This window comes from Nicotiana sylvestris, chromosome 5, assembly GCF_000393655.2.
Source record: "Nicotiana sylvestris chromosome 5, ASM39365v2, whole genome shotgun sequence".
Taxonomy (NCBI): Eukaryota; Viridiplantae; Streptophyta; class Magnoliopsida; order Solanales; family Solanaceae; genus Nicotiana; species Nicotiana sylvestris.
The window spans coordinates 102669125-102688171 of NC_091061.1; the positions used below are offsets into that span (position 1 = coordinate 102669125).

Below are 19047 nucleotides of genomic sequence, written 5' to 3' on the forward strand. Positions count from 1 at the left end.
TGTTTTTGTTCGCTGCTTCAACAACACCATTAGCTTTGGGCCGATAAGGAGTAGAATTTCGATGCATGATCTTAAATTGTTCGCATACCTCCCTCATCAAATGACTGTGCAAATTTGCAGCATTATCCGTAATGATAGTTTTAGGAATACCAAAACAACAGATAATATTGGAATGCACGAAGTCTACCACTGCTTTCTTGGTGACGGCTTTGAGAGTGACTACCTCAACCCACTTTATGAAATAGTCAATGGCAACTGGGATGAATCTATGCCCATTTGAAGCTTTCGGCTCGATTGGCCCAATGACATCCATACCCCAAGCAACGAACGACCACGGTGTTGACACAGGATGCAATTCTGAAGGTGGTACATAAATCAGATCACCGTGTACTGACACTGATGACACTTTCGGACAAAACTGAAGAAATCCTTTTCCATGGTCATCCAGTAATAACCTGCCAGAAGGATTTTCTTTGCAAGGATGTATCCATTCATATGGAGTCCACACACTCCTACGTGCACTTCATTGATGATTCTTCCAGCCTTTGGGGCATCCACGCATCTTAAAAGATTCAAATCTGGAGTCCTTTTATACAAGACTTCTCCGCTCAAGAAGAAACCACTGGAGAGCCTTCTAATGGTTCTCTTTTGGTCTCCACCGGCTTGTTCGGGATATTCCTTTGTTTTCAAGAATCTTTTAATATTATGATACCATGGCTGAACATCTGGTTCCTTCTCAATTGTATTGCAATAACCATGTCTTTCTCAGATTTGGATTTCCAGTGGGTCAATGTGGACATTGCCTGGATACGGCAGCATCGAGGCCAAAGTAGCTAATGCATCGGCTAACTTATTGTGAAACCGAGGAATGTACCTGAACTTGACGGATTTGAACCACTTGCTAAGATCTTCCTTATGTTGCCTGTATGGGATAAGCTTGATATCTCGAGTTTCCCATTCACCTTGAGCTTGTCGAATAATCAAGTCAGAATCTCCCCTGATTAACAATTCTTCCACATCCTGATCGACTGTCATGTTCATGCCCATAATGCAATCTTCATACTCGGTAGTGTTATTCATACAGAAAAACCGAAGCCGGGCTATGGCCAGATAGTGCTAACCAGTGGGCGAAATCAAAACTGCCCCAATCCCGACACCTTTTGCATTCATAGTTCCGTCGAAGAACATTATCCAAGCGTTGGTGTCTTCTAAAATTACCTCAACTGAATTTACTTCCTCGTCCGGAAAGCAAGTACTCAAAGGCTAATATTCATCATCAACAGTATTTTCAACTAGGTGATCCGCCAAGGCTTGAGCTTTCATTGTCGTGCGGGTGACATAGACTATGTCAAACTCGGTGAGCAGGATTTGGCAATTTGCTAACCTTCCTGTGGGCATCGACTTTTGGAATATGTACTTCAAAGGATCCAATCTAGCTACGAGGTAGGTAGTATAAGCCAACAAGTAATGTCTAAGCTTCTGAGCGACCTAAGTTAAGGCGCATCAAGTTCTTTCCAACAAAGTGTACTTGGCTTCATAACTAGTGAACTTCTTGCTCAAATAGTATATGACTTGTTCTTTCTTCCCAGTCACATCATGTTTCCCGAGAACACATCCAAAAGAATTCTCCAACACTGTGAAGTACAAAAACAAAGGCCTTCCAGGTTTGGGTGGGACCAACACTGGCGGATTCGACAGATATTCTTTGATTTTATCAAAAGCTTCTTGACACTCATCTATCCATCTAATCGCCACATCTTTCTTCAATAGCTTAAATATGGGCTCACACGTGGAAGTCAACTGAGCAATGAAACTGCTGATGTAATTCAACCTTCCCAATAGACTCATAACCTCTTTTTTGGTTCTCGGAGGTGGCAAATCCCGAATAGACTTTATCTTTGTTGGATCTAACTCAATGCCTCTCCGACTGACTATAAACCCCAAAAGTTTCCCAGAGGGTACTCCAAATTCACATTTAGCTGGATTTAACTTCAAGTCATACTTACGTAGACACTCAAAGAACTTTCTCAGATCCCGCACATAGGCATCCTGCGTTCTGGATTTAATTATCACATCATCCACATACACCTTAATTTCCTGGTGCATCATGTCATGAAAAATGGCAGTCATAGCTCTTATGTAAGTTGCTCCGGCATTCTTTAAACTGAACGGCATGACCCTATAACAGTAAGTACCCCAAGGTGTGGTGAAAGCTGTCTTTTCTGCGTCTTCTTCATCCATCAGAACATGATGATACCCAACATAACAATCCACGAAAGACTGTATCTCTTGTTTGGTACATTTGTTAACAAGGATGTGGATGTTTGGTAATGGAAAGTTGTCCTTGGGACTTGCTTTGTTCAAATCCCGATAATCAACACATACTCAGGTTTTCCCATCTTTCTTTGGCACTGGAACCACATTAACCAACCATGTGGTGTATCGGACCACTCGGATCACACCCGCTTTCAACTGTTTGGTGACTTCTTCTTTGATTTTTTTACTGATGTCTATTTTAAACTTTCTCTATTTTTGTTGGACAGGGGGATAACCGGGGTAAGTTGGCAATTTGTTCACCACTAAATCAACACTCAGTCCTGGCATATCATCATAGGACCAGGCAAACACGTCTTTGAATTTAAACAAAAGTTGGATCAATGCATCCCTAGTTCTTTCATCAGCGTGAATGCTTATCATGGTTTCCTGGACCTCTTCCGAACTACCCAAATTAACTGGCTCAGTTTCATTTAAGTTTGGCTTAGGCTTATTCTCAAATTTTTATAGTTCTTGTTTTATTTCCCTAAAAGCCTCATCTTCATCATATTTTGGTTCTTGATTCATTATTTCACAGTTAGACAGTGTGTTAGGGTCTGGGCATGAAGTCCTCAAGTATGTCATATTATTTAAGTCTGCATTATTAGAACTGAAAAGAGAGATAAGAGAAAATAATAAAAATCAGAAATAATAAAGAAAGGGATTCATAGACGATGTAATATTGATTTCATTTCATTGAATTTGAAGATAGAAGGGTTTACATTAGAATTTAAAAGACAATAAACTAAAAACATTCGAGTTACACCCTGAAATAACTCGGAATGCAGAAAAGATGGCAAGACTGAACTACCGAGATTCCCGCCTAACTGGGAACGGAGTAGCCTTCTAGTTTTGAAGTTTGGCAGTTGGCCCCATATACTGAACCTCAGCAGTGCTTAAGCCTTCACCTGGCTGAATCATGTGAGCCTCATATAACATTTTCCTCATTGCCCCACAGATGTCCTCAATTTCTTCAGCTGTGAAGTCTTCTTCTTCTTTTTCTATGTACCTTGGTTTAACAAACGTTCTGGAGAGATGTGGGACCGGCTGAGGTAGAACCCACCCATTTTTCTTACATTTATTAGCCCATTTTACATCGGCTTCTATAGCTTGGAAACCGACGCCAAAGAATTTCTCACTGGCAGTCAAGGTGATGGGCTCTGTAATGCCTTGCAATGATGCCCCGAGCCCTTTCTCGGGCTTGTAGCCATGTTTGATCATTTCACTGGTGACCATGATTGACGCGTTTGACAAGAAGGGTTGAGAACACAGGGTTCCTTCCTCACATTGGTCCGCTATCACAATCTAAAAGCTTGGTAGACTATGTGCTCACTACCTTCCTTAGCCTTCAGACATGGGACTAACGAGTCCCTGTAGATTGATTACTCATCTTCTCCGTGGAATACTATTTCTCGGATTTCATGATCAAACTTAACCATTTGGTGGAGCATAGAGGGTATGGCTCCTGCAGCATGGATCCAAGGCCTTCCTAAGAGAAAGTTGTAGGAGGTGTCCATGTCCAAAACCTGAAATGTCACTTCAAAATCCACAGGGCCAATTGTTAGAATCAAATCAATCTCCCCTATCGTATCCCTCTTGACGCCATCAAAAGCGCGTAAGCAAACATTGTTGGGTCTAATCCTTTCAGTCCCAATTTCCATTCTCTGTAAGTTCGAGAGAGGGCAGATGTTAACCCCAGATCCACCATCTAACATAACTCTTTTCACTTAGTATCCTTCACACTTAATGATCAAATGAAAAGCTTTGTTATGGGTTGTCCCTTCTGGAGGCAAGTTATTTCGACTGAAGGAGATCCAGTTGACTTAAAAAATCATTCCTCCATTCTTTCCAATTGCTCAACCGTGGTCTCGACCGGAACATATGCTTCATTGAGCGTCTTTAACAGCACTTTCTAATGCTCATTCGAGCTTATCAACAGGGACAAAAGTGAGACCTAAGAGGGGGACTTTGTGCGTTGATCAATCACGACGTAGTCCGAAGTTTTCATTTTTCGGAAGAATTCTTCTGCCTCTTCAGCACTGACTGGTTTTTTAAGCGGAAAACGCTTCTGTTTGGTCTTGTTCAATTCTTCTAAGTTGAGGTACTTCCCAGATGGGTTCGTTTCATTCACCTCTCCCATGATTTCCTTTCCTTTGTACGTTACCACTGCTTTATTGTAGTTCTAGGGGACGGCAGTGGGGTCCCTCATGGGATTCTGTGGTGCACGACTGATAACCACGGGCTCAGTCAGCCTGGGTAAAATTATCGGCCTTCGCGCCACATAAGTCCCCTTTGGTACGTACATCTTTGGTACCTTCAGCGTAACCTTGTTTTGCTCAAACCTTTTTGGGGGACTCAACACGAACTGCTCTTTTCTGGGGGCCCTGGGAACATAGAGAACGACATCTTTATGGGGTGTTGCCCCTGTCTTGGTTTCCACAACTTTTTCTATGCTTTGAGGAGTGGAACTGCTTTTCTTTTCATCCTTATCTTGCTTTGCTGGCGCTTTGGGTTTCTTTTCTACGTCAATAATAGCAATGATAGCTTTCAAAGCTGGGTCAAACTCTTTGTCCTCACAAATCATCCCAATAAATGACCCGTTGTTGTGAGCTGGCAATGGGTTATTGGTTACATTGGGGACCTCCTCATCCCTCAACACTACCCACTTTTGTTCTATCAGGTTCTCGACTGCTTTCTTAAGAGTCCAGCAATCTTCAGTGTTGTGCCCTTCTACCCCTGAATGATAAGCACATCGGGTACCTAGTCGGTAGGATGGTGATTCTAGGTTTTGCCTGTTTGGAGGTACGGGTTGCAACAAACCCATTTGAACCAACTTTGGGAAGATGCTGGAATATGATTCATCGATGGGTGTGAAGTTGGTTTTTCTGGGTGGTTCACGGGCACGGGTGTTATATGGAAAATTATTCTATGGTGGACGGGGATTATATGGAGCTTGGTGAGGAGGGTTATTTCTAGAAGGTGGATCTCGGTTCTGGTTATAATGTTGTTGCGCCCGAGTATATGGCTAGGCATTCATTACTGCATAAGGCTAAGGAGTCATGGCATATGCCGTATCTTGGCGAGGGTAATAATGTTTTGAGGTGCTTGAAGAGGAACCAAAGTAACCTCGGGGTTGACGGAGGTTTCTCAAATTTGAGGCCATCATTGACACTTCTTCTTTCTTTTTCCAGTTTCCTACAGCCCCCGTGTGACGACCCGGCTAGTCGTCTCATGAGTTATCGCTCTATTTCCCCCCATTTCTGCTTCTTTATGCCTTGTTATCCGTGTCATGTGGTATAGAGTTGGTTGGATGGAATCCGGAATGATTTTGGTAAGGGTTAAGACACTTAGTCTCTTTTAAGGAAGCTTAAGTTGGAAAAGTCAACCGGATATTGACTTATGTGTTAGAGGGTTCGGATGTGAGTTCCGATGGTTCAGTTAGTTTTGGTAGGTGATCTATAACTTAGGAGCGTGATCGAAATGAGTTTTGGAGGTTCGGAGTAGATTTAGGCTTGAATTGGCGAAGTTGGTATTTTGGCAATTTTCGGTTGGTACACGAGATTTTGATATAGTGGTCGGAATGGAATTCCGAGAGTTGCAGTAGTTAAGTTGTGTCATTTGGAATGTGTGTGCAAAATTTCAGGTCATTCGGACGTGGTTTGGTTGGATTTTTTATCAAAAGCGAAATTCAGAAGATTTTAAAAGTTTAGCTTGAATCCGATGTGTTTTGGGTGATTTGATGTTGTTTGAGGTGTTTTGATGATTGAAACAAGTTTGAATAAGGTATTAGGATATGTTTGTGCTTTTGGTTGAGGTCGTGGGGTCCTCGGGGTGATTTTGGATGGTTGACGGGAAGGTTTGAGACTTGTGAAGTTGCAGAATCTCAGCTGCTTCTGGTATTTCCGTACCTGCGGATTGGGGACTGCAGGTGCGACGCCGCACATATGGAAGATGAGTCATAGAAGCGGTTTTGGAAGGAATTGTCAGGAACTACAGATGCAGTTGTGGGGCCACATCTGCGAAGCCGCAAATGCAGAAAGATGATCGCAGAAGCGGATCATGGCCGGTTAAGTGAATTCCGCAGAAGCGGATGGAGAGCTGCAAATGCGGTACCGTAGAAGCGGGAATTGTGCCGCATATGCGAAAATGCCTTGGCAGAAAGTATAAATTATGGCTTTTGCGAATTTGAGCTAATTTCACCATTTTTATCTCGGCTTTGGAGCTTTTTAGGTGATTTGAAAGAAGGATTTCATGGGAACTCCATTGAGGTAAGGAATTTGGACTTAAAACTCATTCTTATGTTATTATTTCACGGATTAAAGCTAGAAATTAGGGAAATTAAGGGTGAAATTTGGGAAAACTAGGGTTTAGTATTGGAGACCTATGATTGAGGATTTGATGGACCATTTGAGGTCGGATTTCTGAACTTTTGATATGTATGAACTCGTGGGGAGATAAGGAATCTATTGATGTAAAAATTATCGAATTCTATGACATGGGCCTGGGGGTCGGGTTTTAGTAATTTCGTGATTTGTGTCGTATTTTGATTATTTTCGCTTGGGCTTCGTTCCCTTAGCATATTTTGACGTCCTTGTTCTGATTTTGGATAGATTCGATGCGAGTGGAGGCCGAATCGAGGGGCAAAGGAATCGCGAGCTAGATATTTGACCGGTTCGAGGTGAGTAATGATTGTAAATGATGTTCTGAGGGTTTGAAACCCCGGATTGCACATCATAGTGCTATATTGAGGTGAGGCACACGCTTGATGACGAGCGTGGGGTCGTGCACTATTGGGGATTGTGACTTGATCCATCCCGACTGATGATTTTACCGCGTATTTGACTGAAATCTATTTGTTATCATCATTATTTGGGCTGAAGGCCATATTTGGGCCTTATGCCAACTATTTGAACCCTTTGGGAATTTTTACTGGCATTTTCTCACTATTTTGACTTTATACTTGAACTCAGTCATGTTATATTTCACCGTTTTCGTACTCAACCATGTTTACTCTGTTTTAAACACTTACATGATCTTTTAAACGATATTTTTGGGCTGAGAAACATGTTTTACTACTGCCCGAGTGGCTTGTGAGGATTTTTGACTGAGTAAGGCCGAGGGCCTATGTTGTGAGGAAACATTTGATACTGATTATGAGGCTGAGGGCCTGAGATATGTACGTCACGAGGTGGCTTGATTGATATGAGGCTGAGGGCCTAGTGATGATGCCACGAGGTGGCTTGATTTTGCTTGGGCCGTAAGGGGCCCTCCAGGAGTCTGCGCACTCCCAGTGAGCGCGGGTACCCATTGTGATGTGAGATTAAGCCCGAGGAGCTGGTATTGTTCTGAGATGTTACCCGAGGGGCGGATTTGTTGATATTATGCCCGAGGGGCGAACTTCTATTTGTTTACTTTACCTTAACTACCTGTTAATTACCTGTTTACTTGTTAAAAGAGGATTTTACTTAATATTTCACTGGCTTATTGTTTTTAAATGGTTTTACTGCTTCATTATAGAATGCTTTGTGCCTTACGTGTTTCCTTACTTTCAGTCGTTATTTACATTTGTTACTCACTGAGTTGGAGTACTCACTTTACTCCCTGCACCCTTGTGTGCAGATCCAGGCGCTGCGGATCCTGCCAGTGCAAGTTGAGAGCTCCCGACGGACATTCAGAGTTCACGAGGTAGCTGCTTGACGTCCGTAGACTTGTGTTTCTCCCTCTTTGTCATTGCTATCTCTATATTAGACAGTTTGTAATAGTTTACACACTTCTCAGACTTGTATTAGAACTTGTAGATGCTCATGACTAGTGACACCCCGGTATCGGGTTGTGTTGGGTTGTTCTTCCGCGTATTTATGATATTACCTGCTACTTGGATTATTTATTCATGTTTCGACTATTTCTAAATGCTTAACTATTAATAAATTGGAAAATGGGGAGTGTTAGCTGGCATTGTCTTCACAAGAGGCGCCATCACGACCGGATCTGGGTTTAGGGTCATGACAAGTTGGTATTAGAGCCTAGGTTACATAGGTCTCACGAGTCATGAGCAGGTTTAGTAGAGTCTCACGGATCGGTATGAAGATATCTGTATTTATCCTCGAGAGACTGCAGATCCTTTAGGAAAAACTTCATATTCTTGCAATTTTTGTCATGCAAATTTGTTGATCCGAGTACTAAACTTCTGTTGTTCTATTCTCTCACAGATGGTGAGGACACGCGCTACCGATTAGGGTGGACGACCACCAGTACCACCGGCTGTGGCCACCAGAGGCGAAGGACGCGGTCGTGGTCGTGGTAGGGGCAGAGCAGCTAAAGCAACACCTATAGATCCACTAGCTGCCCCAGTTCAGGATCAGGTCCCAGTTATGGACGCTCCTGCAGCACCAGCTTAGGCACCAGTTGTGCTCATTGTGATTCCAGGTCTTCAGAAGGCCTTAGCTCAGATCTTATCAGTTTGCACTGGCCTAGCTCAGGTGGTTTCAGCCACTGCAGCCGCAACTACTTCTCATGCCGGGGGAGGCAATCAGACTCCCGCCGCTCGCACAGTTGAGCAGGTCATGTAGGGACTTCAGACACCGGGGGCACATCTAGCCCAGCCGGTTGCAGCTGCTCAGGACTATGTAGTTCCTGCTATGTCGGAGGATGAACAACGTAGGTTGGAGAGGTTTGGTAGACTGCAGCCTCTGACCTTCAGTGGTGCAGAGGGTGAGGATGCCTAAGGTTTCTTGGATAAGTGTTAGAGGATGCTTCGTACAACGGGTATTCTGGAGACCAGCGGGGTCGCTTTCACTACTTATCAGTTTTCTGGAGCTGCCTTTACTTGGTGGGAGGCTTTTGAGAGGTGTAGCCCTGTTGGTGCAACACCCCTTATCCGGCATCAAATCTCCATCCTCTTTCTGGAGAAATATATGTCGTAGTCTCGTAGAGAGGAACTGCATAGGGAGTTTGAGTGGTTGCGTCAGGGAGAGATGACTGTGATGCAGTACAAGATGAGGTTCTCCGAGTTAGCTTGTCATGCTATTTAGATGGTTCCGACAGATAGAGAGAGGATTAGGAGGTTTATTGATGGCCTCACTTATCAGTTTCGTATTCTCATGACCAGGGAAAGGGTGATTGGTGCTACTTTCGAGGAGGTTGTGGATATTGCCCGTGAGATTGAGTCTGTTCGTCGCCAGGAGCGAGAAGAGAGGGAGTCCAAGAGGCCTCGAGGATCTGGTAGTTACAGTGGTACTTCTTCGAGAGGCAGTTTCAGCACGGCAGAGGCCATCCATTCAGGCATGCTCAGCCAGCTCACCCAGGTTATCGTGGAACGTCATCAGGTCATGATTCTCACAATTCTTATGAGGGTTAGTCATCACTTAGTGCCCTTCCAGCTCAAAGTTCATCATGTGCTCCATCAGTTCAAGGCTCTTCTATGCCGAGCTCATCTGCTAGTCACTTCAGTGCGAAGGGTTCCCTTCAGTCCCCTTCCCCAGCACTTGGGAGTGTTATGAGTGTGGTAAGATGGGTCATATGTGGAGGCAGTGCCCTCGTCATCTTGTGAGTTCATCTCAGCAGAGGAGTCAGTCATCGGCTTCAGCGCTAGTCACTTCACCACCACCCGCCCAGCCAGCTAGGGGTGGAAGTCAGTCAGTTAGGGGTCTCCCCAGAGGGGGAGGTCGATCAGGTGGTGGTCAGGCCCATTTCTATGCACTTCCAGGCAGACCCGATGTTATTGCTTCAGATGTTGTTATTACAGGTATTGTTTCAGTCTGCCACAGAGATAGTTATGTATTATTTGATCCCGGTTCCACCTTTTCTTATGTGTCATCATACTTTGCTCGTTATTTGGGTATGCCCCGTGAGTTTCTTGCTTCACCTATTTATGTATCTACCCCGGTGGACGATACTGTTGTTGTATATCGTGTGTACCGGTCGTGTGTGGTGACTATTGGGGGTCTGGAGACCCGTGTGGATTTTTTGTTATTGTGTGTGGTGGATTTCGATGTCATTTTGGGCATGGATTGGCTATCTCCGTGTCGTACTATTCTGGACTGCCATGCTAAGACAGTCACGTAGGCTATACCGGGTGTGCCACGGATCGAGTGGCGAGGTGTGACTGATTATGTTCCCAGTAGAGTGATCTTATTCTTGAAAGCCCAGTGTATGGTTGGGAAAGGTTGTCTTTCGTATCTAGCCTTTGTGAAGGATGTCGGTGTCGAGACTCCCAATATTGATTATGTCCCAGTTGTGAGGGATTTTCCAGATGTGTTTCCTGCAGACCTGTCGGGCATGCCACCGGACAAGGATATTGATTTTGGTATTGACTTGGTGACGAGAACTCAACCCATTTCTATTTCGCCGTATCATATGGCATCAGCAGAGTTGAAGGAATTAAAGGAGCAGCTCCAGGAACTCCTTGATAAAGGGTTCATTTGGCCTAGTGTGTCACCTTGGGGTGCGCCAGTTCTATTTGTGAAGAAGAAGGATGACACTATGAGGATGTGCATTGATTATAGGCAATTGAACAAGGTAACAATTAAGAACAAGTATCCTTTGCCTCGCATTGATGATTTATCGATCAGCTTCAGGAAGCGAGAGTGTTCTCCAAGATTGATCTCCGTTTAGGTTATCACCAGTTGAAGATCAGGGACTCGGATATTCTTAAGACAACTTTCAAGACCAGATATGGTCATTATGAGTTCTTGGTGATGTCTTTTGGGCTGACCAATGCCCCAACAACGTTCATGCATTTGATAAATAGCGTGTTCCGACCTTATCTTGACTCGTTTGTCATAGTCTTCATTGATGATATTATGATGTATTCGCATAGTCAGGAGGAGCACGCAGAGCATTTGAGAGTTGTGTTGCAGAGATTGAGGGAGGAGAAGCTTTATGCAAAATTCTCCAAGTGTGAGTTTTGGCTCAGTTCAGTGGCTTTCTAGGGGTACGTGGTGTCGTGCGAGGGTATTTAGGTTGATTCGAAGAAGATAGGCAGTTTAGAGTTGGCCCAGACCATCCTCGGCCACAGAGATTTGCAACTTTCTTGGTTTGGTAGGCTATTACCGCTGGTTTGTTCAGGGATTCTCATCTAACGCATCTCCCTTGACCAAGTTGACTCAGAAGGGTGCTTTGTTTGTATGGTCGGACGAGTGTGAGAAGAGCTTTCAGAAGCTCAAGACAGCTTTGACCACAACCCCAGTATTGGTTTTGCCACCAACTTCAGGTTCATATACCGTGTATTGTGATGTTTCGAGAGTTGGGATTGGTTGTGTGTTGATGCAGGGGGGTAGAGTTATTGCTTATGCTTCTCGTCAGCCGAAGCTTTATGAGAAGAACTACCCCGTTCATGATTTGGAGTTGGCTGCCATTGTTCACGCATTAAAGATTTAGAGGCTTTATCTGTATGGCGTATCTTGTGAGGTGTTCACGGATCATCATAGTCTTCAACATTTGTTCAATCAAAAGGATCTTAATTTGAGGCAGCAGAGATGGTTGGAGTTGCTTAAGGATTATGATATCACTATATTGTACCATCCGAGAAAGGCCAATATGGTAGCCGATGCCTTGAGCCGAAAGGCAGTGAGTATGGGGAGTTTGGCATATATTCCAGTTGGGGAGAGGCCTCTTGCAATTGATGTTCAGGCTTTGGCCAATCGGTTCATGAGGTTGGATATTTCGGAGCCCAGTCGGATATTGGCTTGTGTGGTTTCTTGGTCTTCTTTATATGATCGCATCACAGAGTGCCAGTATGATGATCCGCATTTGATTATCCTTAGGGACAAAGTTCAGCATGATGATACTAGAGACGTGACCATCGATGATGATGGGGTGTTGAGGATGCAAGGTTGGATTTGTGTGCCCAATGTGGATGGGCTTTGGGAGTTGATCCTTGAGGAGGCCCATAGCTCGCGGTATTCCATTCATCCGGGTGCCGCGAAGATGTATCAGGATTTGAGGCAGCACTATTGGTGGAGAAGAATGAAGAAAGATATTGTGGGATTTGTAGCTCGGTGTCTCAATTGTCAGCAGGTGAAATATGAGCATCAGGGACCGGGTGGCTTGCTATAGCAGATGGATATTCCTGACTGGAAAGGGGAGAGGATCACTATAGACTTTGTTGTTGGACTTCCATGGACTTTGAGAAAGTTCGATGCTATTTGGGTGATTGTGGATCGGCTGACCAAGTCCTTCATTCCTGTGTGTACTACTTATTCTTCAAAGCGGTTGACAGAGATCTATATTCGGGAGATTGTTCGTTTGCATGGTGTCCTAGTTTCTATCATTTCAGATAGGGGCACTCAATTTACATCGCAGTTTTGGAGGTTTGTGCAACAAGAGTTGAGTACTCAGGTTGAGTTGAGCACTGTTTTTCACCCTCAGATGGACGGGCAGTCCGAGCGCACTATTCAGATATTGGAGGACATGTTGCGTGCTTGTGTCATTGATTTCGGAGGGTCATGGGATCGGTTTCTACCACTTGCAGAGTTTTCTTTTAATACCAGCTACCAGTCAAGTATTTAGATGGCTCCATATGAGGCTTTATATGGGAGACGGTGTAGATCTCTAGTTAGTTGGTTCGAGCCCGGTGAGGCTAGGCTATTGGGGACTGATTTGGTGCAGGATGCTTTAGAGAAGGTGAAGGTGATTCAGGAGAGGCTTCGTACAGCGAAGTCGAGGCAAAAGAGTTATGCGGACAGGAAGGTTCGAGATGTGTCCTACATGGTTGGTGAGAAGGTTCTATTGAAGGTTTCGCCCATGAAGAGTGTTATGAGATTTGGGAAGAAAGGGAAATTCAGTCCGCAGTTCATTGGGCCTTTTGAGGTGCTTCGGAGGATTGGGAAGGTGGTTTATGAGCTTGCTTTGCCACCTAGCTTGTCCTGTGTGCATCCGATATTTCATGTTTCTATACTCTAAAAGCATATTGGAGATCCATCCCATGTTCTGGATTTTAGCACGGTTCAGTTGGATGATGACTTGACTTATGATGTGGAACCAGTAGCTATTTTGGGTCGTCAGGTTCGGAAGTTGAGGTCAAAGGATATAGCTTCAGTGAAAGTGCAGTGGAGAGGTAGACCAGCGGAGGAGGCTACCTGGGAGACCGAGCGGGAGATGCAGAGTAGATATCCTCACTTGTTTGAGGCTTCAGGTACGTTTCTTGACTCGTTCGAGGACGAACGTTTGTTTAAGTTGGGGAGGATGTGACGACCCGGCCAGTCGTCTCATGAGTTACCGCTCCATTTCCCTCATTTTTTGCTTCTTTATGCCTTATTATCCGTGTCATGTGGTATCGGGTTGGTCGGATCAAATCCGGAATGATTTTGGTAAGGTTTGAGACACTTAGTCTCTTTTAAGGAAGCTTAAGTTGGAAAAGTTACCCGGATGTTGACTTATGTGTTAGAGGGTTCGGATGTGAGTTCTGATGGTTCGGTTATCTTCGGGAGGTGATTTATGACTTAGGAGCGTGATCGGAATGAGTTTTGAAGGTTCGGAGTAGATTTAGGCTTGAATTGGCGAAGTTGGTATTTTGACGATTTCCGGTTGGTAGGCGAGATTTTGATATAGGGGTCAGAATGGAATTCTGAGAGTTGCAGTAGTTTCGTAGTGTCATTTGGGATCTGTGTGCAAAATTTCAGGTCATTCGGACGTGGTTTGGTTGGGTTTTTGATCAAAAGCGAAATTCAGAAGATTTTAGAAAGTTTGGCTTGAATCTGATGTGTTTTGGGTGATTTGATGTTGTTTAAGGTGTTTTGATGATTGGAACAAGTTTGAATAAGGTATTAGGATATGTTTGTGCTTTTGGTTGAGGTCCCGGGGGCCTCGGGGTGATTTCGGATGGTTGACGGGAAGGTTTGAGACTTGTGAAGTTGCAGAATCTCAGCTGCTTCTGGTATTCCGCACCTGCGGATTGGGGGCCGCAGGTGCGATGCCGCACGTGCGGAAGAGGAGCCGCAGAAGCGGTTTTGGAAGGAATTGTCAGGAACCGCAGATGTGGTTGTGGGGCCGCATCTGCGAAGCCGCAAATGCGGAAGGATGATCGCAGAAGCGGATCATGGCCGGTTAAGTGAATTCCGCAGAAGCGGATCGAGAGCTGCAAATAATGTTGTACGGTGGGCCGGGCTGGGACCGGACCGGGCCCGCGGTCCTAACGGGCTAAACGGGTCTGGCGGGCCGGTCCCTAATGGTGCAAAAAGCCCGTGGCGGGCCGGGTATGGAAAACAATCCACGAGCCCGGGACCGGCTGGCGGGCCTGGGTCGGTCTTACCGGGCCTAACCACTACTTTTTTAAAAAAAAAAAATTTAAAAATAGCAACGGTCAAAAATTAAAATTATAGTCGTTGGGCTGCAATTTTGACTGTTTGGAAATTTAAAAAATAGCCATTTGGCCCCCAAACTTTATATAATTACACTTTTCCCAATTCTCAACTATATATACCCCCTCATTATTTCTTTTTTACTCACCAATTCATCAATCTCTCTCAATCTCTCTACTATAATTGCTTATTTTATTGTTGAAATTTCATGAAAAATTGTGAAGTTGGTGAATTGAAGTATTCAAGTCTTCAACAATTTTCAATTTTCAAGAAGTTGTTCGGCAATTTGGTAAACGCGTTCCAACTCTTAAGTTTTAATATTATAGTTTTGTTAGTTTTATTTAGTATAATTATAATTAATATGGCATTTTCTTTGAAAAATATTTTTGGTGGTAAGGGTAAAGCTAAAATTGGTGAAAGTAGTGGCCAACCTACTACCCTTCCCCCGGCTCCCCGACCCAGACCTGGTAGACGTCCTGCTGCTCCTATTATTCTTGATAGTGATAACCCCTGTTTTCAATTTTCCGATAGTCAATTTTGCCATAATGTTGCACCAGGTGAAAATTTAGATGATGAAACTATGAATGCTCTTTATCCTAATGAAACTATCTTTGAAAATAAGGATGAAGATGAAACCCAACCGGATTTAGATGATACACCTACTAGTCCTTTTAATAACCCAACTGATGTACCGCCCGACCCACCTGTAGAAACCCCTAGTTTTAATAGACAACCTCCTAAACGCCTAGAAACATCATTAGTTTGGAATTTTTTTACTCAAGTAAGAGAACAAAATAAGGCTAAGTGTAAAACATGTGGGAAATTACTGGCGCATAAATATACTGGAGACCGTAGCGGCACGGGTAGTTTGACTAGGCACATAAAAACACACCCTAGAGATAAAGCTAGATATTTACAAATGAAAGCGCAACTAGAGGGAACACATGTAGATTCTGATGTTAACCCTAGTACAGGTTCAAATCTAGTTCAACCAGGAATTAACACTGTGACCGGAGGTATTTTATATTACGATCCAAATAGAGATCGTGAAGAATTAGCAAAGATGGTTACCGTTATGTGCTTACCCTATTCTTTTCCCTCTAATCCTAATTGGGTGCATTATATTAGAAGAGTTTTTAATCCTACTTATAAAGGTTGGCCTCGCGCAACAGTTAAGAGCGATATTTATAAATATAAACATGAATATGAACAATATTTGCGGTATTTATTTACTCATATAAGTAATCGGATTTCTATTACTACTGATATTGGTAGAAGTGGTAATGATTGTGATTATCTAACTGTTACAAGTCATTGGATAGATGAGGAGTGGACAATGCAAAAACGCATTATTGCGTATAGAATAATTAATTCATGTCACACAGGTAAGTTTATAGCTAACACTGTTGCAGATATTTGTAGATATTTTTGCTTTAGAGATAAAATAATGGCAATTTCTATGGATAATGCTTCTAGTAACACTAGTGCTATAGGCATACTTACAACAACACTAAATCCCGCATTTAGGAATATATTCCATGTTAGATGTATTTGTCATATTTATCATTTAATTGTCGGTGATGGTATGCGAATTTTAAATTTAGAAATTGAAAAGGTTAGAATGGCTCTTAATTGGCTTTTTTATTCAAACCGTAGAAGTAGACTAAGAGAATATTTTAAAAAATGTGATGAATATGGCCTTAGAGAAAGAAAGGTTCCTAAAGCTTGCCCGACTAGATGAAATTATATGTACGAAAGTTTAGTAGTTGCATATGAATATAGAAACCCAATTAATGCAACGTTTAATGCTCGGGTAGGTGGTGAGGATGATGATGAAATGCTTACTACTCAAGATTGGACGAATGTTAAAATTCTTATAGATTTTTTAGAACATTTTCAAATTGCTACAAATGCATTTTCTGGGCAATATTATCCTACTATTTCAAACTGTTTAGTTTATATTGCAGCACTATGTGATTTGTTTGTTGAATTTTCGGAGGGTGGGGAAATTTATCAACTTGCTATAAATGCAATGAAAGAAAAGTTTAAAAAATATTTTTTCCATATCCCTCCTATTTATGGTGTTGCTGCAATGTTAAATCCTACAATGAAATTAGGAGGTTCTCATTTTTGGTACTCAAATATTTATAAGGCTTTAGATCTTTCAAATGAGGAATTTGCTACACTTGCAGATGCAAAAGCCTCAATTAAAATTAATGCTCAAACAATTATAATGATTATCAACTTGCCTTAGAGCATGTTAGGCCATATGTTTCAACCCCTACTTCGTCTAGTTCACAATCGTCTAAAAGAACTGCGGGCTTAAAAGCACTTAAATCTTGGACGGAGTTCAGGGGTTCTCAAGGTGATAATTATGATGAAACTTCACATCTAAATGAGATTCAAGTTTATTGGTCGAAGGGACTTGAAAAGGAAAATCCAGACAGCACTTTTGATCTTTTGGAATGGTGGAAGGCAAGGGAAAAACATTTTTCGGTTCTTGCAAGGATGGCTCGGGATATTTTATCTATTCAAGCTTCAACTGTTGCATCAGAGAGCGCTTTCAGTCAAGCAAGACTTCAAATAGGTGATCATAGAGCGTCAATGAGGGAGAGCTTGGAAAAATCTGTACTGTTCAGAGATTGGATCCGCTCGGAAAGAAGAAACTTTGGAATTGCGGAATCACAACCGGTGGTAGATGAAGCTTATGAAGAAATGATGGCAGAACTTGCGGAGGATGCTGCTTCGCCCGGAAGTGGTGATGAACAAGCTTCTTTTCCACCACCACCAACGCAACCTCCTCCGAACCTTGAAGGATTTATAAAATTTGTTAGAGATACAATGTAGATTATGGTGTACCTTGTACTTTTTGGCATATCTTCTTTTAGTTTTTTTCCCTTTTAATGGTGGTATTAGTACCTTGTTGTTCTCATTCCATTGGGGGGAGGAAGACTAAGAAAGATATACCATTTTTGGTAATAAAAATTATAAGACATGCCCTTGAATATCTTTTTGTAATATTTTTTTGTCTTTAACTTGCAATTATTTATAAGCTATAATATATATACATAACATACAATATATACTACAAGAAAATCTATATATATATATATATACACATAACATACAATATATACTACAAGAAAATTTATAAGATAATATATATACATAACATACAATATATACTACAAGAAAATATATAAGGTAATATATATACATAACATACAATATATACTACAAGAAAATCTATATATATATATACTACAAAACATTATAAGAAATTATATTTGGAAATATATATACATAACATACTATATATAGTATACTATACTAGTATACTATAAATACTACAAAACAAGATTTTTCAAAATTCAAAATGAGGGCCCCACCCCCAATGACCACCAACGGCCATATTGCACAAATAGCCGTTTTTTTTTCAATTTACAAAACTAACCTTCTCTAACACTATAATATCCCCCTCCCTCTTCTTCATTTCAATACTCAATACTCATTTCTCAATCTAAATTTCTCTCAATCTCTCAATCTCCAATTTTCAAGACTTCAAGTCTCAATCTTAATTTTCAAGTTACATCATGTCTCGTTCGGAAAGAGTGCGCTTATTTGTTTCGCACTACTATGAAGTGCTTGAAGAAAATGAAGAAGGCCAAATATTAAAATGAAAGAACTGTGGAAGAGTCTTAAATTTTCGTTCAGGGTGTACCACATGCATTTTAAGGAGGCATATAACGTATTGTGTTGATGGTATTTATCTGCAAATTCGTCTTTAAGATATTTCAACAATTTGTGTTATTTTAAAATTATTAGACGTATTTATGCTTCATGTTGTACTTTCTTATTGATTTATTATGCATGGCAATTTAGTTTTACTATTGTTTTATTATTTTACATTTTCGTCAAGCACTTTAATAATTAGATTTCTACATATATATTATTTATATAGCCATGATATGGTTTACAAGAAATTGCCTTAAACAAAAAAAATTAAAAAAAAGCCCGAAAATAAAAAAGCCCGTTAGGCCCGCTAAGCCCGGCCCGTTTAGCCCAGGACTATATGGGCTTAGGCCCGTCACGGGTTGGTTACACCCGTTGAGCCCACGAAGCCCGGGACCGTAAGGCCCGGGACCGCCAGATCCCAAGCCCTCTAAGCCCGGTCCGTTTGGCCCATTTAGGCTCGGGCCCGGCCCAGAATACAGCATTAGCTACAAATGCGATACCGCAGAAGCGGGAATTGTGCTGCAGATGCGAAAATGCCTGGGCAGAAAGTATAAATTGTTGGTTTTGCGAATTTGAGCTAATTTTACCATTTTTATCTCGTCTTTGGAGCTTTTGGGTGATTTGAAAGAAGGATTTCAAGGGAACTCCATTGAGGTAAGGAATTTGGACTTAAAACTCATTTCTATGCTATTATTTCACG

The 19047-nt window shown here is 42.2% G+C and overlaps 1 protein-coding gene across 1 annotated transcript; it reads right to left on the reverse strand.

The window, feature by feature from the left end:
- Nucleotides 1–3695: 3695 nt before the first annotated feature.
- Nucleotides 3696–5137, reverse strand: LOC138869064 (uncharacterized). The gene is made up of 2 exons (XM_070146654.1): nt 4628–5137; nt 3696–3977 (listed from the first exon to the last, which is right to left on the reverse strand). The coding sequence occupies exons 1-2, from the start codon at nt 5135–5137 to the stop codon at nt 3696–3698; spliced, it is 792 nt and encodes a 263-aa protein (XP_070002755.1).
- Nucleotides 5138–19047: the final 13910 nt, after the last annotated feature.

What these genes read in the sequence shown, in the direction of transcription:
- LOC138869064 (XM_070146654.1), bottom strand. Translation starts at nt 5,137, where the DNA reads ATGGGTTTGTTGCAACCCGTACCTCCAAACAGGCAAAACCTAGAATCA. An exon ending in AAAACAAGGTTACGCTGAAG is followed by an intron (nt 3,978 to 4,627) that starts GTACCAAAGATG and finishes TCGAACTTACAG; the next exon opens with AGAATGGAAATTGGGACTGA.